At 42.7% G+C, this 24,330-nt stretch overlaps 1 protein-coding gene across 1 annotated transcript in view; it reads left to right on the top strand.

Annotated features, from left to right (window-relative positions):
* ABCC2 (ATP binding cassette subfamily C member 2) overlaps nucleotides 1-24,330 on the top strand; it is a 149,309-nt gene that overhangs the window by 40,713 nt on the left and 84,266 nt on the right. The window contains exons 7-11 of the mRNA XM_029610078.1: nucleotides 668-899; nucleotides 3,618-3,793; nucleotides 9,903-10,080; nucleotides 12,984-13,238; nucleotides 19,337-19,402. Of these exons, the coding sequence (XP_029465938.1) occupies nucleotides 668-899; nucleotides 3,618-3,793; nucleotides 9,903-10,080; nucleotides 12,984-13,238; nucleotides 19,337-19,402 (907 nt within the window). The remainder of the gene's footprint in view (nucleotides 1-667; nucleotides 900-3,617; nucleotides 3,794-9,902; nucleotides 10,081-12,983; nucleotides 13,239-19,336; nucleotides 19,403-24,330) is intronic.

The following is a 24,330-nucleotide window of genomic DNA, read 5'->3' as shown; positions in this document are numbered from 1 at the left end:
GGATAATTGCTCGGCGATCCCTTGGAAAAACCGAGTGACCTCACTCAGGCAGAGTTTCAGGGGGCTTGGCACTGGCTGGACCCCCTCCTCAGTCTCTGCCTAGGGCCCCAATGGTCTAACACTGACCCTGACCCAGTGACGGAGCAGCAGGCATCCTGTACATCAACGATGCTGTGCATTAGCAAAGTTTTAAGTGATCTTTGCTCTGAAATAATAGGAGTAGAGCAAGTCAGAGTCATTGTATTGGAGTATGGGGAATAGAAGTTTTTTAGAAAGTTGTCCACAGTATTTCTGCCTTTGGGCATTACTACTATTTGCTTGTTTAAAGAGCTCTGAAGAGCTATAAGAGTTATGATAAGACATTTTAAATTATGAAACTTCTGCCTTTCTTTGTTCTCTGACACCTGTACTTTCCTCCTTAACTTTATGTATCAGCTGTCTTTCCATTTTCTTAAGAAGCCTTGTGATGCAGAATAGATTTGTGACGATAAATGCCAAAGCTCCTCCGAGGGAGCCTCATAAGTGAATGAAACCACGGAAGATGCAGTACACGTCCTGCTTCTCTCCAGATCTTGCCCTTATGCAAGCAGCACACGACTCTGTCTGCAGAGGCTTTCAGGGGCCTACAGGAGAAGGGTCCTAACCTGTGGCTTTCCCTGTCTGACAGCATCGTCGTAAAGGGCTACAAGAATCCTCTGGAGATTGAGGACCTCTGGGATCTGAATGAAGAAGACAAAACTCAAACAATATACAGACCCTTCGAGAAGAACATGCAGGAGGCAGTGAAGCAGGCCAGGAGGGAGCTGGAGAAAAGGCACAGGAAGCAGCACTGTCCCAGGCAACTTGGAGTCGAAGCCAATGGGCTGAGCAAGTCTCCGAGTCAGAATGTTCTAGTGATGGTAAATACCACCCCCCCCCCCCCCCCCACCCCGGTGCTGCCGGTAAATGAGTGACACCAGCCTCTTAAAAACAGCCGCTCCGGTTTGCAGTTATATACTTGGTAACATGCGGTACTGGGTTATGAGGTAACTGCAGACTGCGGCCCTGCTATAACCGGTCAATGCAGATTGTCCACACATTCATGCCCTTTCATTTCCCCTTTCTTGGATGGCCCCAGACCTTGGGATATTTAAGCTCTAATGAAGGCATACACACCGTATGTGCAAGACTGCAAACTGTACTACAGTATGTCCAAAATAATTACGCGTAGGTGCCGAATAACTAACATGGGGGCTAGGAGAGATAAGTACGCTCAACATCTGGAAGGCCTAAAATGTTAATACTTGGATTATGTTTGATCACAGAATATTTAATTATTGCCAATATTTATTTATTGACGGTTTCGCTCTATGTAGAAACCAGCTATCAAAACAACTGTAGTTCCTTTTTCTTCTCTTTTTATCAAAATCCCTTCCCTGCTCTTTTAAGGCATGCCTGATTGATACAAGTACTTTTGCCAGGTCTGAGGACTGGAGGGAAGTTTCCTACGACACTTAACCCTCAGCACCACTCTGAGGCCAACATGGGCTGCCACATTATCTTCCCTGCCTCCTCAGGACTGAGTGCATCACCTCCATATCACAACAGAGCTCTGCCAGCCCTGTCGCACAGGCTGGACCCGCAGAAGAGATTTTTTACTGTCCCAGGCTTCAAAAACATTGGGGATGCCCCCTCCTCTTGATCTTTACCACTGCACCACACCTATGTCACCGTGCTCCCTCCAAGCATCCGCTGCCCACCCTCTGTCTCCCCGCTCTTCCAAAGCAGCAGGGTGGACCCAGGCCCCATTGCTTTCTGTGCATGAGGTGGCAATGGCGGCAGCTTCATTACCTCCCTCCCAGCATGCTCTCACATTCCCTGCAGGAAACCTACCTCTTCCCATACAGGCTTCTTATTTAAAGGCGAAACTGTGCAGGAGGAGGCAGGATTGCCTTGAGGGCTAGCTGCATGCCAGCTCCCATGCACGGGGAGAGAGAGAGGAGTGATGGTCCTGCCACCACATGTACAGATTGCAGCAGGGCCCAGGGACTGTCCTGCTGCTTTGGAAGATTGAGGAGCCATGGGACGGCAGCAGTTACTTGGAGGGTGTATGGTGACGAGGAGAAACATAGAGAGGTGGGAGCAGCAGGAGGAGGCAGTGCAGTAGAAGTGATTGATAGCAGGCGAGCATTTGACACCCCCTGAACTCTACCACCTATGCTGCTTAATTGGGCTCACCTAATAGGTCTTGCTGGCCCTGCAGAAAGAACCCTCAAAGGTTAAGTGTTTTAAGCAGCTCCACTCAGTGCTGCAGTTGAAAACATTCATACAGGCCGATGCAATACACTGCACTCAGCCGAGCACACTGGTTAACCCGTGCTTGGACGCGCATCCATAACCCCCTACGCTATAACGGGATTAGCACGTCCAACCCCCCCGCGAAGCTAATAGCGCTCATCACCTGCAAATGCATGCTGATGAGGCTATTGGCTATTTTCCCCCGATTCAAAAAAATTGCACATTTTTGAGCAGCCCAAAAAAGAAGAAAATACTGCTTTTCTGTACTTCCTCTGATTTAATATCTTGGAGAAACAAAAAGGAGGAGAACCTTTAAAAAAAACGGTCAGGTTAGGAAAAGGAATGCTCAATTAACCAGCGTCCATTTTCCTAACTGGCTGACAGCCACCTCTCCTGGGCATCCGCTGCCGAGGAGACGCTAGGGACGCACAATGTCCCCCCCCAGCGCCTCCTTTTTACCGCAGTAGCCGATTTAAAACTTAAATTGGGCGCCCCGGAGGGGTCGATCGGCGCGCACTAGGAGAGCGGGTGCTCAATCATGAGCGCCCGTTTTCCCTGCACCAATATTGCATCGCCTCGATAGTGAATATTCTTCATGTTGACTATGCACAAATCTGACTTGTCCATACAACCCACAGAAAAAAAGATTCAAAAAATAAATCAATAAAACCATATCACCCATGACATTTTTCAGACACAGACCACCTTTACAATATTTTTGTAAAATTGATCTTGTTCCTCATTATACGGATCATCTACTGTGCAAAATATTGTTAAGGCAGGAGGAAGTTGCCTGGCAGCTACCAAAAGTCTCACTGTATTTTTGCACTTATGCTGCTGTTTGTTGGAACATTGACCTAAAGAAGGTAGTGTAACAAAGACAGAAATGTCAATTTGAAAGGCATTATTAGTTCATGAAAGGGGTTGTCTATTCCCTTTCAGAACCCATGGAATCCTGCTAAAGCAACAGCACTTTCAGTGACTGCTGTTGTACCACTACTACAGCAGTGATTCCCCCCACTCAGGTGGCACCAAACGGAAACTTAGAGGGCATTCATCAGAATTGTTATAGCGTGAAGACACTGCTTGAATGCTCCTCGGCACCAATGTGAGCCTCATATACACAATATTGACCATACATTGTAAACTCTGGACTTCAAGCGGCACGAGAGAATGTTTTGGTGTACTTGAGGTTTATAGCCATAAAATCCTCCATCTTTCTGATGTAGGTCAGATGAGCGCCAGATTCTAACTGGTAATAATGTGCAATCTGTTTGTGAAACCCTTTGAGACCCAAAACTCCAAGGCACTGACCCATTTGTTTTATTTTTGGATTGTAGGAAGAAAAGCAAGAGAAAAAAAAGAAGAGAGAGACTACAGATGTGTCTAAAAAGGATTACACCAAGTCCTGGCTCGTGAAAGTACTGATGAAAACATTTTGGAAGATGATGCTGAAAACAGCCATTTTCAAACTCGTGCATGACTTGCTGGTGTTTGCAAGCCCTCAGCTGCTGAAGTAAGTGCCCCAGCTTAGCATGATCTATTATTGCAGACACTTCTTAGCTTCCCGGGAAGTGATCTGATTTGCTTGTGGTGACTTGTTAGGTTAGTGCAGGTGGGTCCTCAAGTGCTGAAAACATGTCAGATTTTCTGGATGTCCACAGTGAATATGCATAAGATGGAATTACATGCACTGCTTCCATTGTATGCAAATCTATCTCATGCATATTCATTGCGGATATCCTGAAAACCAGGTCTATTTGTGACTCTTGAGGACCTGTAGGGCCATTACATATAATAATGTATGTAACATATATTCTTTATGACTGACTCGAGTCTCTCAGACAACAACACTATTCTGTTTGTCTTAGATATTCAAGATCTTATTAGGGTTTTTTAAATACCATCACAATGAATTTATCAGCATAAACCTAATGATTGTCAGATTGTTAAAAAGGATTACATGTTCAGTAATTATTACAAATAGGAAAATACTCTGTTCTTATAAAATCAGCAAGGCACTAGCATATCAAATTAACCTGAAACTTGTCCTTAAGAAGTTAAAATATTCTAACTGCCTATAGATAGGAATTTAAATGCCCAAACATCCCAGTTTGCAGTCTGTGCTTAGGAGCTCTCTCAGAGGTAGCTAGGGATGCAGTTATCCTGTCCAATGCTTCTGATATCTCCGTTGTGCCTCTGCAATTGCAGCACCTAGCCTAAGACTGGGGAACAAGCCCAGCTGTGGGAGAGAAACCAGGATTGTTCAGCCCCAGAGGCAAGGAATGGCAGGGTGAGGTGTTGGTCTGCTTCAGGTGATACTTACTGGTGGCTCTTCTCCCCTCCTGTGCATTTCTCTTGTTCTCTCCCTTATAAAGAGACGAATTTGCATTTCTTAGTTTATTAATGGAAATTAATTAGCTTCAAGACCATCAGTGCAATTGGTCCAGCTCATCCAGATTTTTTTTCAAACAGGCTGTTACGCCCATCAGTCGCAGATGGCTGCGACCACTTTTGCTCACCTATTTTTTTACTTCCCTGACTCCGTGGGGTAGACTGGCAGTCTCCGCCAGCTGCCGAAGGCCTGCCTACCACTCCCAGGCATCCTGGGGCGGCATGGACTCTGCCGACCGCCATCTTGCCATCAGAAGTCCTTAGGCGCGTGCGTGCACTGGCCAGTCTTAAAGCCATCATGGCGGGAACCTCGGGGACGTCCCCTCCGGATGATGTCATCTCTCCAGGACATTTAAGCCAGCTAGTCCTGCCTACTGACGACTTGGCAAAGAGAACCCTTCTTGCTAAATTCACCTCGCTCTCAGAGGACCTACGTTCCAGTTCCTGCTTCCAGGCATAGAAGTCTTGGGTACCCGCTCCTCGGGGGCCCACTCCTTGTCTTGGCTATCCGCTCCTCGGAGGGCCTATCGCTTGGGACGTCTGCCTGCCCCGCTCCCAAGGGTTTCCCTGGAACCTTCACTACTCTTTCCATGAGTACCCCACTCCGCGGACTACTTCCTGTTCTACCGTGGTTTCCTCTGGTGTACCCCGCTTCGCGGACCACTATCATCTCTACTGAAGACCTCACCGGTGCTCCCTGCTCTGTGGATCACCATCATCTCTACTGAGGACCTCACCGGTGCTCCCTGCTCTGCGGATCACCATCTCTACTGAGGACCTTCACCGTGATTACCCTGCTCTGCGGGCCATTACCATCTCTATTAAGGACCTCATCAGCGTGCCCTGCTCTGCGGCCCGCTATCATCACTACTGAGGACCCATTCCGGTGTACCCCGCTTCGCAGACCATTACCATCTCTACTAAGGACCTCATCAGTGTAACCCGCTCTGCAGACCACCACTGACTCAGCTGAGGACCTTCTTTGGTGTACCCCGCTCTGCAGGCCACTATCATCTCTACTGAAGACATCATCAGTGTACCTTGCTCAGCGGATCATCATCTACTCTACGGAGGTATCCACTTGGGGATATTCTCTTGTCCACGGACCCTGTGTCTCTGGGTCTGTAAGACCTCCTCTCTGGCACCCCACCGCTCCGCGGGTTGTGTCATTCTTTCTCTTTAATAAAGACTCTAGACTGATACTGTGTCTGACGTCACTGAGACCTCGCCTCCCGACGGTGAGGCTCACGGGGCTCCTCCCTGTGGGCGGTACCATCTCTCACCTCGGCCCAGAGCCCACACACTAATTAATCCTAACACAGGCAGGTCATTCTTGCCCAGAGAGACTTTGATCATAAAGTTTGTGACAAACATCTTCTTGATAAGTATCAAGGCTCTGATAGGCGGATTTGTATGAAAGAGTATAAATCCTAGCCTTCCTGGTGCCTAGCCAGATCTGTTTTTCACAGAAAGTCTTTTATTGTCCTTGTTTTTCTGTATAGAAAATAGTCTTCTTCTTTGAACTCTATGCTGATAAAGATGTCAAGCATCCCAAGTGCCTTTGCAAGAGAGACTCCATATTGTCAGCATACACATAGTAGTAGAAAGTTTTACTGGCCCTTATTTCTGCAGGCCAGGGTTAGTGCCTAACTGGATTAATGAGATGGATGCAGAGAGTATGAGAAAGGTAAGAGATTTAGGGGTCCACAGAGATGCCTCTTTTGATTTTGAATTTTACATTTCAGTGTTAGTGCAGAGGGAGTTTTAAAAACTCAGACAAGTGTGGAAGCTTTGCTCTTTGTTGAGTAGGTCTGCATTTCAGACAATAGTACAGGTGTCTATCTTTGTTGGACTATTGTAACTGTCTGTTTATAGGTCTTCCAAGTAAAAAATGTTCAGCGCTTACAACTAATGCAAAACATGGCAGGAAAAACTATCTTTGGGTGGTCCCAAAGATATAGTGCAGCTTCTTTATTGCACAGTTTGCATTGGTTACCTATGACAGAGTGAGCAAAATTTAAACTGATGGCAATGATTTTTCAAGTCATGAGGTATGTAGGACCTGGGTATTTACAAAAGTGATTAGGCTGTTACATCCCAGGATGTCACTTGTATTTGTCCCAAGGAGCATTAATGCAGGTCCTGTCAAAATCAGAGGTACAAAAGGTATGATAAGAGGGTGTTTTCAGTGGCAGAACCTGAGTTATGGAACTCTGCTCCATTGGATATTAGACCAGAGGTGGTTAAACACTGTGAAGGATGGCTGGACTATTGTTTGAGTATAGGAGAGTAAAGGCAGATTGTGATGTAATTCTTTTGAGATGGAGTTGTGGTGTGTTGTTGGCAGTTGGGAAGTTAGGTGGTGAGGACTTTGTAGGTTGAGAAGTTAGCTTTCCTGTTTTTATGCATGGTTGTGGGCTTTTTGAATGTTTGGCTTTTATGCATGACTTTTGTATAGTGTGTATTTTATATTGTTATGCACCGGCATGGGCAGGCTTGTGCTTGGTATGGTGGTATATAATGAAATAAATGAAATGAAATATCGTATAACCCACCTGCTATGAACGTATGGCCAAACAAGAAAATCCCACGAGCCAGCATTGAGACTGGTGCCATTTTGAAGTCACATCTGGTGTCATTTTTAAAGGATTCCTGAGGCGCAGAAGTGAGTTATCATCATTTCTGCTCCTTTCTTGGCCATGAAGCCCCATGGAAGGGGTAAGTGGGAGCCAGGTAGACATCAGGCCCAGCTGTGTTGGCAGGGGTTGGAGGATCAGAGGGACACAGGGAGGTCATCTGGGTTGGCCCCGGCCCCCAGCTAGTGGCAGGGTTACATTTTTTTTTCTTTTTCTCAGGAAATACTGCATCTCTTGCTGATTTCACATGCCTTCTTTTCCTTTTGGCTTCTCTGGCAGGGATAGCAGTCATGTTGTTGCAGGTGTAAACTTGACAATCGACATATCAGAACACATGAAATTATATCCACAAAGACTTTAAGCCTCATGTTGAGTGTCGTTTTGTAGAAACTCAATTCCATGTCCCTGCATTGATGAAACTGGTCACTGAGATGATCCTGGAATCCCACTCTGGGTTTTATTTCTCTCTCCTACACTTGTGACCTAGCAGATGTTCTAAATAATCACTTTCACACAGTGAATGATGTTACAACAAAAGAATCAATTTGCTTAAACACAGTGGTCGAAATGATGAACAATCTGATTGAATGTACAGTACAGGGAGAAGACAAATCCTATTTTCAATTACAATGAAGCAATCAACTTAAACTCTTGCAGAGTCCCTTCCCAGATCTAAGCCAAAACATGATCATGTCGGGTCATTCTGTGCACGTGTGCTGCTTTGGGGTTTTTTGTTTTTTTTTAATCTTTTCATATGTGGTCAACTAAGCCTCTTTTTACATCTGCTACAAATATAACATAAGATAACATACTTCTGCATTTTCACAAGTATGCACATAAAACGTACCTCCACATTTCTGCTAACAATTTAGCAGGTGTAATTCTGTGCAGGCAATTTCACTGGGACAATCTTTGTGTGCATATTTGACATCTAATTTACGTGGGCTGTTACAAAATGACCCAATAGGAAAGTCGGCAAAAATGCACCCAAGTGACACCAGTTTTCAAAGCAGACTCGCGCACATAAATACGCTTTGAACATTTTCCCACCAAAACTTAATCATGCAAGTTACACCTACTATTTGGTGCACAAACATTTTTTCCTGAAATCTTGCGCACGTGCTGCCAAATTCTGTAAAGTGTACATTTAAAGTCCAAATCCCCCCCAGCTCCACCTCAGGTACGCCTCTGCTTAGTCCAGCGAACTTCTGCGCACGCAGTATATTGGTTCGGCAGTTTTATAAAGGCCATGCTGCATGTTAATCACTCTTTTACCTGCAGAAGTCCCTTTGAATTACCCCATAATGGGGACAGCCTCCCCGTTAATAATGCAGGTAACATATATAATACCAGTTTGTTCATTCTTAGGAGATGAGGTGAGGTTTTATTTTGTGTTAGTTATTTGTAAGCATTTTAACACAAATAGCCGTGCAATCCAATAACATGACAAGCTTGCATGAAGTAAATTATAACGTGGAGGAATAGACAGGTGACGGGATAAAAATTTGTCAGGTTTTGAAAATGATGCCTGGACTGTCAGATTACAGAGGGTAAATGATTCCAGAGTAATGAGGAAGGAAGTAGGATGGTGCTGAAAATGGGGGAGGGCGTACCCACACGAGAACTTCTGAAAAGGAGAGAGAATGAGCTGAGCAGGAGAGAAGCGCAAGCAAGACACCAGAAGAGAATGAAGAACTCAGTAGGAAAATGCACGAATGTGAACTCTAACCTGGCTTCAATAGTCAAGCGTTGGACAGGGAGGTGAGACAGGGCCGGCGCAAGGGTATTAAGCGTCCTCATCAAACCTTTAGTCTCTCTCCCTCCCTCTTACACACCTGTCTGTCGGGAGCAGCTCCGGTACAGCGTCCCCTTCTCTCGCCCTGCTCAGCTTCCACCTCTCACTCTTCTCTCGCCCTCTGCCAAGTCCTGCATCCCCCTCCCTTAGCCCTCTCTCCACAGTGCCCAGCATTTCTTCTCTAGCCCCCTGTCCAGCAGTTCTCTTCTCTTCTTCTCCCTGCAGCATGCCCTCTTTCTCCCCTTCACTCCCTGCTCAGCACACCATCACCCCAATTTCTTTGCTTCCTCTCTCTCTCTACCCCACTCTCACCTGCCCCAGATCCTTTCTCGCTCACCCGCCCAGCACCCTCTCTCTCTCCACATCTGCTCCACCCACTCACCTTCCTCATTGTCTCCACATCTACCCAGCGTCCATTTCTTTTTTGTTCTGTGGTGCTGTGCCTTAAAAGAGGGGAGGTTGCACCTGAAGCTTTCTGCAGTTTTTTGCTCCCCCAAATATTTTGGCATCCTAGGCAACCACCTAGTGGAGGCCCTGCAAGAAGACATGCTTTTAATGAGAACTTTTACAGGTGAGATAAGTAGCAGAGTTGAGGTTGACAGAAGTCAGAGAGTTGACAGGACAGAAATTAGTGAGAAGGGAATTAGAAAAGTCAAGGTGAGAGATAAGTGCAGAATGAATCGAGAATATAGCAGCGTCCTGTGGGACTGGAGAGGATGGATCTTGGCAATATTCAAGAAGCTAAGGGCTATAAGATAAGGTGAAACTCTTAACCTCCATTTTCTGGATTTATTTGACAGGCTGATGATAGATTTCACTCAGAATCCCTCGGAATTTGAATGGAAAGGTTACCTCTACGCCGTCCTACTGTTTGTAGTTGCTTTGGTTCAGTCCCTGTGCCTGCAGCAATATTTCCAGGGGTGCTTTGCTCTAGGAATGAGGGTGCGGACCGCCATCATGGCTGCTGTTTATAAGAAAGTAAGTGGAATGGGTTCATCTGCATTGTCATAATGTGAAGGCAGCACTTGTTCCTGCAGCAACAGTGTGTGATTATAGCAAACGTGGCAATCAGAATACAGTTTCTGTTTGCCAGGATTTCTGAGCGCCTCGCTTCATGCGTGGTATACACGTGGGAAGCACATACCTTGACGTGGGTTGGATAAGAGTATGGAAGCATATTAGCAGGATGGGGTTAAAGAAGGAGGACGTGTTTTTCTCCCTGTACCCTGTAGTTTATTGGTTATAAAGGGAATCCAGAGAGAGAGAGTAATGAAGAGGCTTTGCATAGCTGCACAAGAAATTTCTTTAAAATATGGATCAAAGTGTTTCAGTCTAAAGCTAACAGATGGTGGTGTGGCCTAGAAAAGAATCCTCTTTATTTGATTGTATTTATATATAAATATTTTACTACAGTGCTATGAAAAAAACCAAATGTGGAGGCCATGGGGGTCATTTACTAAGCAATGCTGTTTTCACCCAGAGGGGAAAATACCGCAAGGATCCTAAGCAGTCGTACTCTGTACCACAGCTTAGGAAACCACAGGATAATTTGTTCGGGGAAAAATAGTTGGCCCACAAAAGCCGCACAATGACAGCGCCTCAGCCCTAGGCTGTCATCTTGTTACAGGGCCTGTGTGGCCTGAACGAAGCCCCACCCTGAGTGTTTAAAAACCCAGGGGTCTCTGTCCCAAACCCCTTCCCCCTCGCTGCTTTGAAAATTAAGAAATAAAAGTTTTAAATCGCATGGCACTGGCCCTCTCCTCTCTTTCCAACCCTGCTCCTTTGTATAATATAATAGCATAGTAAACAACGACAGATAACTAAAATGGTCTATCTAGTCTGCCCAGCAAGTTTTTTTAGGGTAGTAGCGACCACTCCGTGCAGGTTACCCCCAAGCCTTATGTTAAGGGTAGTAAGTGCCCCCCCCCCCTTCCAGTCATATCTTTCCATCCCTGGCGGGCTACTTTATTTTATCTATTTATTTAGCGATTTTATATGCCGACATACACTGTGAGTATCACATCGGTTTACACTGAAACAAGAACTTAGCTTTCCTTGAGCCCAGAGCGCCCCCTAGGCTCCAGGCCCTGCACTGTTTCAGTTAAAATGGTGCAGACTGGTCGCTTTTCAACTTATGGAAAATTAAAATAAGTGCAGATAACTTCATAGGTCACAGTTCACAAAAATATTTATTGTATCCAATACGGCAACTCCACGTTAATGACTTGATTTCTGCAAGGAGTCCCCCGACACGGACCCCGTGTTTCGCCAGTCCGGCTGCGTCGGGAGGGACGAAATTTAAGGAACAAGAAATCTATAAACACAAAATGATATATATGTAGGACCAAAACACAGATACTGGAGTACAAACTTACAATCATGTAGTCAGGAACCTTTGTATCCAAATGTCAATATAGCTTTCTTGTTTCTTAAATTTCGTCCCTCCCGATGCAGCCGGACTGGCGAAACACGGGGTCCGTGTCGGGGGACTCCTTGCAGAAATCAAGTCATTAACGTGGAGTTGCCGTAATGGATACAATAAATATTTTTGTGAACTGTGACCTAAGAAGTTATCTGCACTTCTTGTGTTTTCACTGAGTGTGCTGAGTGCAGTACCTGCTCCAGTAACTGTACACTGGGCTATTCGCTTTTCAACATGTGCCATTGTCACTTGAAGGTATGACCAGGAGGGGTGGGGAGGGCAGAGACTTGAAAGGGGGGATTTTGAAGGCTGGGGGGTGGCAATTTATACAAAGGGATGGGCTTGGAAAGGAAGTGGAGGGGTGGGCGCCATATAATTTAAAACTTTTATATCTTAATTTTTGGGGAATGGGGCTATTCTAGAGTCAGCGGGGAAGGGGGTCTTATAAAACCCTGGGTTTTATTTAACACTTTGGGGAGGGCTTTGTTCGAGCCACTTGAGCTTTCTAATGCACAACCCCCTGGAGCGTCGGGATGCAAGTTAACATCCCAGTGCTCCCGAGGAAAGTTAGCAACAACTCCAGAGTTGTAGCTAACTTTCATGAAAATAACACAACTTGCAATTTTTCAGGCAAGCAGCATTGTTTTATATCCATGGAACTGCCTAGTAATGAGTTGCTTTGCATACATTTCAAGCAGCTCATTACTATTTTGGCATTATTGGGGGTTATATAATATGTATTTAAAATACTGTGCAGAATCGCTACTGCAAAGTGTTTATCACATGGTAAACAGCTAAGGCAACTTGATAAATGACCCTCTTAGGTTCCTAAAACTGACACATCTAAATTCAGGCCTGCTATATATTCTCCTTCATTTAGGCGCCTAAAGCTAGAAATTAGCACTGAGTGCCTAACTTTCTTCTCTTGTGGCCCCACCCACTTTTAGGAGTCTAATTTTAGGGTCTTAATAAAACTAGGTCCCTAAATTTAGGTGTTCAGTAAGGGGAGATTTTCGTTTAATCCTATTAGGTACCTAATTCCTTGACCTTTTTCTGTCAATGTATCGCTGTACCTATATGTGTGGCACTTCCTCTGAAATTATCTTTGTATGCAGAAAACATGTGAAGGGTAATTTTCAAAACTTTTTACACAGGTAAATTAGGGGAAACTGCAAGGGTTAGGCTGGTGGAGGAAAAGTACACATAGGGATTTCATTTTGAAATCCCGGGTGAACTTAGCACCTGTCTCAGAACAAATGCAAAGTGGGTAAGTACACATTTTCAAAGGAAAACTCTACAGGATTAAAAATTAGTTTACCGGCCCTGTGGATAGTTTAAAAATTGCCCCTTTGGCTCTTGCAATTCCTAAGTAGCCCAGTAATTAGAACCATTAGATTTCCATCTCAGCAATCTGTCTTATTTGCCGTTTATATGCAGTAACTTTGGCTTGTTATCCTAGGCCTTGACCACCTCAACCACTACCCGGAAAGAATCTACTGTGGGGGAAACGGTGAACCTGATGTCTGCCGATGCTCAGAGATTTATGGATTTGACCAACTTCATCCACCTGCTGTGGTCTTCTCCTGTGCAGATTGTGCTGAGCATTGTGTTCCTGTGGGCAGAGCTGGGCCCTTCTGTTTTGGCAGGCGTTGCAGTGATAGTGCTGCTCATACCCATCAATGCTGTCCTGGCCACCAAGTCCAGAGGATTTCAGGTAACAGATGTAGTGTGTTCACTGCAGCACTTTCTAGAAAGTGTGCAGGAATCGGGTGTCTAATGCAGTGCTTGGATGTGACAAACAGAGAACCTATATTTATAAGACAGATTGCATGACTACAGAGAAAAGAGTAACAATAAACAGAAAGCATTCAGAAGGGAGCCTTATGCAAGTGGAGTACTTTGGAGTTATGTGCCAGAAACAGTACTTTTGAAATATGGTAGAAATTGTATATAGAGAACAATAATGACATTGATTGGTATTTTCTTAATGCATTATTAATAAGAGGAAAAATAGTGCTAGAAACATCAATCATGTCCTTAATAATGAAATTACAAAGTGCTCGAAATAGGCAGGTTCCACCTACTTATTAAATTCTAGAGGGGCAGTTACACAGCCTGACAGTGACATATTTAGATGATGATAATTTAAGAATATTTACAGGCACTGATAAAACAGAATTGGATCAATATTTCAATGAAAATAATCCCACATAACCTCCCTAAACAATTTGAAGTTACTCTCTTCGACTCCCAACATCTGCAAATCTGCCTCGTTTATTGCCCTCCTAAACTACTAGACAACAACATTTCTCCGCTCATTGAATTTCTCATCTCTAACATCAACTTAAAAAAACCGGTTATCATTCTTGGAGACTTCAACCTTCATACAGACGCCAACCCCCGTTCTCCTAGTTGCGAAACTCTTCTCGACATGCTATCAAGTTTAAACTTCATCCTTCAAGTGAACAACTCTACACATAAAGCAGGTCACACTCCTGACCTGATTTTCACCAACAACTTCTTCATGAACACTTCCATTTCTCACAACCCAGTCCCATGGTCTGACCACCATCTCTTACTCTGCAAATCCCAAATGAACTTCAACAATCCAACAAATAATAACTCTACAAAAAAATCCTTCAAATTCCGTCCCCCTTATCAAATTAATCTTCTCCTTCAAGAGCTGGGACTACAACTAGCGAATCTGGACTTATCAAACATAAATAACGCTATCCAATCTTGGTCCTCAATCACTGAAACAACCGCTAACAACATTAACCCGGAGAAGATCAAACACCTAAAGAACAAAAAAGAAATTCAAAACCCCTGGTTCAACACCACCCTAAAAAACATGAAATCAGCTCTCAGGAAAACCGAGAAAGAATGGCAAAAAAATAAGCTGCCTGCTACACTACAAAAATACCGTTCACAATTAGCAGCCTACAAGAAATCAATCCAAAACTCAAAACGGAACTACTTCGGCAATAAAATTATAAATTCCTCTAACAAACCCAAATCCTTATTCAACTTTGTAAACAACCTCATCTCTGATATCCACATCTCCAACGCGACTATTACCAAAAGAAACCTAAGCCAAGATTTAGCCATCTACTTTAAGGATAAAATCTCCAAAATAACAAACACCTTCATCACCTCTTCATTCTTCAATTTACAAACATCATCAAATAACATCCCTCCTTGGCTCGACTTCAGACCTATTTCCATCACAGAAACAGAAAAAATGCTGAAGAAAATCAACCCTGCATGTCATGAACTTGACACCATTCCCACCCGAGTTCTTAAAGAAATTGCCTATCCTTTAGCTCCAACAATTTCAGCAATCATTAACAAATCGCTCGAGGAAGGCGAGCTGCCTCCCAAGTTAAAAATTGCCACTGTCACTCCTCTATTAAAGAAAAAAACCCTCAACCCAGATGACCTAAACAACTACCGCCCTATCTCCAACCTACCCTTCTTCGCTAAAATGATAGAGAAGGCGGCTTTGAAACAACTCAACGACCATCTAGACGATAATAAAATTCTTTATCCCTCCCAATTCGGCTTCAGAAAAAATCACAGCACCGAAACCCTCCTCCTTAAACTCTCCAATACCATCCTAAGAGGTTTTGACAACAAAAAAGGATACCTTCTGATACTCTTAGACCTCTCTGCAGCCTTCGACACAGTGGATCATAAAATTCTCATCTCCTGTCTAGAATCCATTGGGCTAGCTGGCAAAACTCTCAGTTGGTTCACATCCTTCCTCAGTAACAGACACTTCAAAGTTCTTCACAACAATAGTTCTTCGTCTCCTATCCCCCTCGATACAGGTGTGCCACAAGGATCAGCACTTTCACCAATTTTATTCAACATCTACCTGACCCCTCTATGCCATCTCTTATCTAAACTTGACATAACGTATTACATGTATGCAGACGATATACAATTCCTCATTCCTATTTCTTCCTCGATAGAAGATGCTATGTCTAAAGCAGCCTCACATCTGGATGCAATCAGAAACTTGCTAATTCATCTTAAATTATGTCTAAATACAAGCAAAACCGAATGTATCCTAATTGCCAAAAAAAATCCTGGACATTTAACAATTCCACCCTTCCACTTTGACAAGACCCTTGTCCATCTCAAAGAGAGCATTAAAGACCTGGGTGTTTGGTTAGACACTGACCTAATCTACAAAAAACACATCTCCACAAAAATAAAGGAAGGCTTTCACAAACTTCAAATAATAAAACATCTAAAACCCCTACTTCACCCCCATGATTTCAAAACCGTCCTTCAAGCCCTCATTTTTTAAGGTTTGGATTACTGCAACTCCCTTTTGATCGGCCTTCCAAAATCATCTTTGAGACCTTTGCAGCTCCTTCAGAATGCTGCAGCCAGAGTACTAACAGGCAAAAGAAAAGCTGATCACATTACACCTGTTCTCAACCAATTACAGTGGCTCCCTATTGAAAAAAGAGCAGAATTCAAAATTTTCACCATACTCCACAAAGCAATATACAAAGCCGACTACTCCGCCTTTGATGACATCATTCACATTCATTGCTCTCAACGAACTACAAGAACTGCCAGCAAAATTAATCTAGTGATTCCCTCACTTCCTCAGGCTAAATTATCCTCCACCAGAAACAGAGCCTTTTCCATCATCGGCCCTAAGCTCTGGAATTTGTTACCTCATTCCCTCACCAATCAAGAAAACTTAAAATCCTTCAAAAAAGACCTAAAATCCTGGTTACTCAGCCAATCTTTTAAAGATAGCTCTCAATGACTTTAAAATACTTTTATTTATTCTGCTATTTTTCAATCTCCCTGTTTTCATTGATACAGATGCCCTTCAATGCATCTTGAGATCTATGTTCATCTATTCAGGGTTCTATCCTGTGTTATCTTGTTATTCATTCTTGTTATGTCTTTATTTATCGTTAATTTAAATTGTAAACTTCATACATCGTTCAATGTAACATGTTGTTTCTGTATGTAAACCGGAGTGAAGGCAACTCTGCTATACCTCGGTATATAAAAAATGCTAAATAAATGCTAAATAAAATATTTAAAGCAATTTATCTGGTTAAGTTCATACTTACCCCTAGATTAATCAAAATGCTATAAATATAGCAGAGAGAGAGAGAGAGAGAGAGAGAGAGAGAGACTCTCTCTTTTTATATACCACTGTAAAGGGGCACTTTGAATCGGGGTGGGTTTCAGAAGGTGGGGTACAGTTTAGGGGGGTGGTGTTACAGAAACATTCTGAGGTATTGATCGTAAAATTGACATCACTAAAGATTTGTAGTCATTATAATGGATGAAAAGTATAACTGGAGGAATGATGTCAATCTTACAATCAATTCCTAGAATGTTTCTGAAATCCCACTTTCTAAATCCCACCCCACCTTCCGAAACCCACCCTTATTCAAAGTGCCCCTCTACAGTGGTACATATATAGAGAGTGTCAGACTTTTCTATATGGAGTCTCTCTCTCTCTCTCTGTGCTAAAAATATTTTACCCATAACGCAAGCCTATCACAAGCACAACGCACTGAAAAATAGGTGTAGTTATTTTGGGCGCTAAATCCTGTGTTGCTATATCACATTGAACACTACCAACCCTCATTTCTATTAACTCCTGTCCAAATTCCTCCCACTGGAATATTCAATGTTGACGCATTATTTATCGCGGGTATTAAGGCCCTAACGTAAATTGATAAATGACCCAGTTAGCCAGACAAACCATGGGATTTAAAAATCTTGCTAGCTTGACTTCCCCTTACATAGCCAACTAAGGCCTAGATTCATCATTCTGCTATATTTATAGCGGGCCATCAAAAAAAAATTTTTTAAAGGAGTAGGTTGGGGTTTCATACAATCGTGTAGGCAACCCTGCCCCATTCAAGCATATTATAATCATTAACCACCAACCTCCTCCTATTTTTTATATATATGCCTGTTGTGAATGTCTTTGTTAAAACAATTTTTTTTCATTCAATGTTGTATTATGGCATCCAACAAAATGGTACTTATAATGTACAGACAACTCCTGAAATATTTCAAAAATGGATTTAAGGTGTGTCCTCACCACTGCGTCCCACTCTCTTTTGATGTAAATACAAGTCACTATGTATATATGAAAATCCCGCTTTTTCAGCATAAGGTGAACTTTCTATACATCTCTCATTCATCCAAGTATTCTTACAGGTCACTCAATCTCTATCATAAAAGTTAGCCAGACAAACCCTTTTGAATATCAACCTCATAGCTCCTGCTAACTAAAAAAAATAAAATGACCATAAACTAGCAGTTCGATGGAACACCAACGTCCCTTACTCTGCTATCCATCTTGCCCTTACAGTTACTCCTATCTTTATATCCCTGCATTCCTCCTATAAAATACAATGATTCCAAAGTCACTACAACAGACTTAAGTTTCAAGTGATTCATGGGGGGAAAAAGAAGGAAACGGTATGAAAAAGCTTGGTTATAAACAATGGGGATAATTTTCAAAATGATTTACATGCGTAAAACTAGGTTTTACACGTATAAATGTACTTTACACATGTGAGTTCTTGAAAATTGCTACAATATGTGCCACTGAATTGTCAATAGGTTTTACACATGTAAGTATATTTTAACTGAGTAAATGGGCTTTTGAAAATTGTTACGATAGTATGTTACATTTATAGGCATAACCCCTTTGAAAATTTCCTCCAATGCTATTAATCACTCCCTAAAGGTAACATAATTAGGTTCAGATTGAATATTCAAAGGCATTCCATTCCTTAACATGGGCCCGACTACACTAAATATAGATTTATGGGTCAAAACAAGTTTGATTATTGACGGTGGGGGAATTGCCAAAAGATCCCGCTGCAAAGAAGGCAGATTTCTACAAGGCATGTACAATGTCAAAAGACCAGCTAGATAAGATGAACCCCTCTGGTTCATACACGAGGGAGACAATCTTAAATCAAACTCGCCTTTTAATTGGCAGCTAATGAAGCTCCCTCCAGAATTGTCGTGTGCTACTGTTCTGAGAGTGGTTTTACACGATTTTTGGTGATTATGTTGCTCTTCTTCAGAGTGGACCGGCATGGCAGTCAAACTATGTTGCCTTTGGACCCTGCTTTGGTTTGAATTATAATCTATACATTTGAAATTCAATTTAAATACTGTGCATCTGGAGGCGGTGGTGCTGTAGAGATGTGGGCACAACTCCTGACTTGAAGTATTTATTTATTTATTTATTTATTTGAGTTTTTTTCTATACCGGCATTCACGGAAGTTCGTATCATGTCAGTTTACATAAAACAAGGGGTGATCAATAAATTATAAACGTACATAACTATAACATGAGAGTATACATTTACAAATTATAACAAATTATAACAAGTGCGCAGAAAAAGCAGTTACAATAAAACAAGGATGGTTCTAACTGGGAGTAGAAGAAGAGGATGATAGAAGTTTAACAAGAAGTAGAACGTGCAGTGGTTGGTAAGTCTGTATCAGTTTAATGGGTGATAATCAGTCTTGCTGTATTTGGTGGAAGAGCTTCTGTGAAGTAGAGGGCTTCTGTGCTCCTACTGGCCTGGAGCCCACCGATGACCTTCAGAACTTTTATTGTAAAACCTCTTCCCCCGTAGGCAGCCAGTTCAGGAGGAGAAAGGTAGAGAATTTCTTTCATCGGGGTTGGCTTGGTTCTGGAAGGGCTTTGCTGAGTTATTGCAGTTCTCATTGGCCTGAACACTGGGAAGAGAATGAGCAGGAGTAAACTCTAAATCTGCAAATCTGGCTTTTCAGATGAAAAATATGAAAAATAAAGACAAACGGATGAAGATCATGACTGAAATTATCAATGGAATCAAGGTGAGAATCAGAATTAATAGCTTTCGTTGCTGTACATTGACGGGGCACAGGGCATATTTTTTTTTGTGTGCTTTGTTTCATTGCTGGGATTTTTCAACTAATTTCCCTTGGTTTCTATATTGTTTTAGTGCACCCTGTTTTTCCAATAGCTCATACTAAAACATTGTTTTTCACTCTTTTCAAGCCCAAAACACACCTACATTATCAAAAATGTTGTGTGGCTAACGAGCCTCCACTGAGCAGGCAGTACAGATGTGGAGAGTATTCATATTACCAACGAGCTAGGGAAGCCTCTCCGGTCTCGCTTCTAAATTTTAAAGCAAAGAGGGGTGGGCCAGACACACACGAACCCATCATAATGGACCAGCTCCCTCTCAATATAATTGCAGGAGAAGAGAGAAGTGAGTCTGAGGCAGGCAGCCGGCTCAGTTACCTTGGCTGGCGCACGAGGCTGCCAGAGCTCCTTCACTGTTGCTGCTCCCAACAGACTGAGTCACAACCAGTGCTCGGTGCACACTCTCTTCGTCTCTTTCTCAGCCTGGGGATAAGACAGAGGATGGAATGATGCAAAGGAGAAGGCTCAGGCAGGGGAAGATGAGGAGGTGCTGTGAGTGCTGTACAAATCGGAGCCCAGTCATGCATGCCCTGCATCTTGCCCATTAACTACCACATTTCAGGGCTCATATTGTAGCTAGGATGAAGAGGCGTGCATGATCACACATGCCTTCAGAAAGGAGCTGCTACTTATTTAAGAGTAGGGATGTGCAAAGCCCAAACCTTTTGGTTCGGGCTTCGTTTTTGGCCCGCCGCGGGATGCGGTTCAGGCCTTTGAAATTCGGGGGGACCTGAATTTCAGGTTAGGGTGCACTAACCCGAAACCAAATTTTTCACAAAATTTAGAAAAGCAGAAATGGCACACAACTTTGCAGTATGTAAATCCCTCAGACACCTCACAAGGTATTCCTGTACAAAGCCTTTCTTTGTTTTCCATGTTACTATAATTGTATTTGAGCACTACTCATTGAACAGAGTGTTAATGGAAAAATTGAGTGGATGCCACTTTTGAAAGCATGACTTTACAACTGGAAATCTTTCTTTTAAGTCAATGTTTTGGGTTTTAAATGATTTTTAGAGATGCAGACATGGGGAGGGCCGCTTCCAGAGCCACCACTGTGGCTGAATAGCAATTTACCTGTGTATTAAGCTGTCTGTCTGAAAATCACCGTTCTCCAAAGCAGCTCCCCAACATTCAGATATTTAGCCACATTTAGAAGCGGCATTCCTGAAAGGCGTGTTTAGGTCAGAGGAGAAAAATCCTCTGCCAAAATGGAATTTTGAACTCAATGTATCTAACATAAGAACATAAGATCTGCCAAAGTTCCATCAAGCCCAGTATCCTGTTTCCAACAGTGGTCAATCCAGATTACAAGTACCTGGCAGGATCCCAAGGGGTAGATTCCATGCTGCTTATCCAGGGATATCCATATTTCTCCTTAGCCGTCTCTTCTTCAGCAGAAGAGTCCTAACCTCTTTAGCCTTTCCTCATAGGGGGATTGTTCCATCCCCTTTATCATTTTCATAATCCTTTTTTGTACCTTTTCTAATTCTGCTGTTTCTTTTTTGAGATGCAGTGACCAGAATTGCGCACATTACTCATGGTGCAGTTTCAGAGGCATTATGATATTCTTTGTTTTATTCTCCAATTCTTTCCCAACTCCTAGCATTCTATTTTCTTTCTTGGCTGCTGCCACACACTGAGTAGAGGATTTCAACATATTATCCACAATGACTCCTAGATCCTTTTCCTGGGAGGTGCCTTCCAATATGGAACCTTGCTTTGTGTAGCTATATTTTGGGTTGTTTTTCCCTGTGTGCCTCAATTTGTACTTGTTCACATTAATTGGATGCCCAGTCTTCTAGTTTCACAAGGTCCTCTTGCAATTTCTCACAATCCTTATGTGATTTAATAACTTTGAATAATTTTGTATCATCAGCAAATTTGATTACCTCATTAATTGTTCCCATTCCTAGGTCATTTATAAATCTGTTTAAAAAACAGTGGTCCCTGTACAGATCCCACAATTCATCTTTCTCCATTGGAGGGACACTCCACTATTCACCTTTCTCCACTGAGAAATCCATAAACTCCCTACTCCCACAAAAGCAGGTGTAAGTGTCTATGGGGAGTTTGTGCCTGCGGCAGGTTTTCAAAGTGAAAGAGTATGCGTAATTTTGCTCTGAAACAGTGCCAAGTCTGCAGGTATAAAATGGGCAGTTTGTAAAGTGTCCCCTAAATATGAAGACTGGAGGAGTCTCTCTGTTGCAGCCGCATATTATAGACCAGCTTTAATGACCATAAAGAAAGAATAATTGCAAGGAGCAACCGAGACTCATAGCGATGGAAAGAGCAATCAAACACAGAGAGAGGATCCTTTCAGGGGGGCAATTCTGGACAGCCCACACACAGTCACAAAGTGCATATGCACTTGTAACAAAGTAATGATGGCAGAAAAGGACCAAATGGTTCATCCAATCTGCCCAGCAAGCTTCTTATGGTAGAATCTGCCTCACCGAGCAGGTTATCCTGATATTTCTCTTAAGGGTAATAACTGACTCTCCGTGTAGTTATCTCCCAGCCGTATGGAAAGGGTAGTAATATTTACAATCAAAACCAAGCAATTGTCAAACTCAGAAAAAAAAATTACTGCTAGCAACATTTTTACAGGGTGATTAGGCTTCTTGAAAATCAGACACTCCTGTGCTTTTTCCCTTATGTCTGTTTATCAACATAAGAACTTGCCATGTTGGGTCAGACCAAGGGTCCATCAAGCCCAGCATCCTGTTTCCAATAGAGGCCAAACCAGGCCACAAGAACCTGGCAATTACCCAAACACTAAAAAGATCCCATGCTACTGACGCAATTAATAGCAGTGGCTATTCCCTAAGTAAACTTGATTAATAGCAATTAATGGACTTCTTCTCCAAGAACTTATCCAAACCTTTTTTGAAACCAGCTACACTAACTGCACTAACCACATCCTCTGGCAACAAATTCCAAAGCTTTATTTTGCGTTGAGTGAAAAATAATTTTCTCTGATTAGTCGTAAATGTGCTACTTGCTAACTTCATGGAATGCCCCCTAGTCCTTCTATTATTTGAAAGTGTAAATGACCAATTCACATCTACTCGTTCAAGACCTCTCATGATCTTAAAGACATCTATCGTATCCCTCCTCAGCCATCTCTTCTCAAAGCTGAACAGCCCTAACCTCTTCAGCCTTTCCTCATAGGGGAGCTGTTCCACCCCCCTTTATCATTTTGGTTGCCCTTCTCTGTACCTTCTCCATTGCAACTATATCTTTATTGAGATGCGGCGACCAGAATTGTACACAGTATTCAAGGTGTGGTCTCACCATGGAGAGATACAGAGGCATTATGACATTTTCCGTTTTATTAACCATTCCCTTCCTAATAATTCCTAATATTCTGTTTGCTTTTCTGACTGCTGCAGCACACTGAACCGATGATTTTAAAGTATTATCCACTATGATGCCTAGATCTTTTTCCTGGGTGATAGCTCCTAATATGGAACCTAACATCGTGTAACTACAGCAAGGGTTATTTTTCCCTATATGCAACACCTTGCACTTGTCCACATTAAATTTCATCTGCCATTTGGATGCCCAATCTTCCAGTCTTGCAAGGTCCTCCTGTAATGTATCACAATCTGCTTGTGATTTAACTATTCTGAAATATTTTGTATCATCCGCAAATTTGATAACCTTACTCGTCGTATTCCTTTCCAGATCATTTATATATATATATATATATATATATATATATAAAAGCACTGGTCCAAGTACAGATACCTGAGGCACTTCACTGTTTACCCTTTTCCACTGAGAAAATTGACCATTTAATCCTACTCTCTGTTTCCTGTCTTTTAACCAGTTTTTAATCCATGAAAGGACATCGCCTCCTATCCCATGACTTTTTAGTTTTCTTAGAAGCCTCTCATGACGGACTTTGTCAAACGCCTTCTGAAAATCCAAATACACTACATCTACCGGTTCACCTTTATCCACATGTTTATTAACCCCTTCAAAAAAATGAAGCAGATTTGTTAGGCAAGACTTCCCTTGGGTAAATCCATGTTGACTGTGTTCCAGTAAACCATGTCTTTCTATATGCTCTACGATTGTGATCTTGAGAATAGTTTCCACTATTTTTCCCAGCACTGAAGTCAGGCTCACTGGTCTGTAGTTACCCGGATCGCTCCTGGAGCCTTTTTTAAATATTGGGGTTACATTGGCCACCCTCCAGTCTTCAGGTACAATGGATGATTTTTTTGATAGGTTACAAATTTTAACTAATAGATCAGAAATTTCATTTTTGAGTTCCTTCAGTACCCTAGGATGCATACCATCCAGACCAGGTGATTTGCTGCTCTTTAGTTTGTCAATCTGGCCTTCTACATCTTCCCGGTTCACAGTGATTTCATTCAGTATCCCAGACCATAAAAGTCAGGGCGCATGTTGGTTGTTGTCTGAATCCAATTCCCCTTTCCTCCCCCCCACCCGCCATCAAAATGGAGAGCAATGTTGCAATTGCGTCAAAAGCAACAAGGCTTACTGGTTAAGGGTAGTAATCCCCATATCTTCTATTAAAGGTAGTAATCACCACACGTATCAGGTTACCCCCATGCTTAAAAGTACCCCAGTCTGGAAAAGTCAAAGCCCTCGTTAGTTGTCTGAATCCAATTCCCCTTTGTCCCTTCCATCCTCTCCACCATCAAAATGGAGAGAGATGTTGCATCAAAAGCATAAAGGCTTAATGGTTAAGGGGAGGATTTTAAATGGATTATGCACGTAAATGCTCCTGCGCATGCCAAGCCTATTTTGCATAGGCCCGGCAATGCGCGCAAAGCCC

This window comes from Rhinatrema bivittatum, chromosome 7 (genome assembly GCF_901001135.1).
Source record: "Rhinatrema bivittatum chromosome 7, aRhiBiv1.1, whole genome shotgun sequence".
In the NCBI taxonomy this organism is placed as follows: Eukaryota; Metazoa; Chordata; class Amphibia; order Gymnophiona; family Rhinatrematidae; genus Rhinatrema; species Rhinatrema bivittatum.
This window is presented reverse-complemented; position numbering and strand designations above follow the sequence as displayed.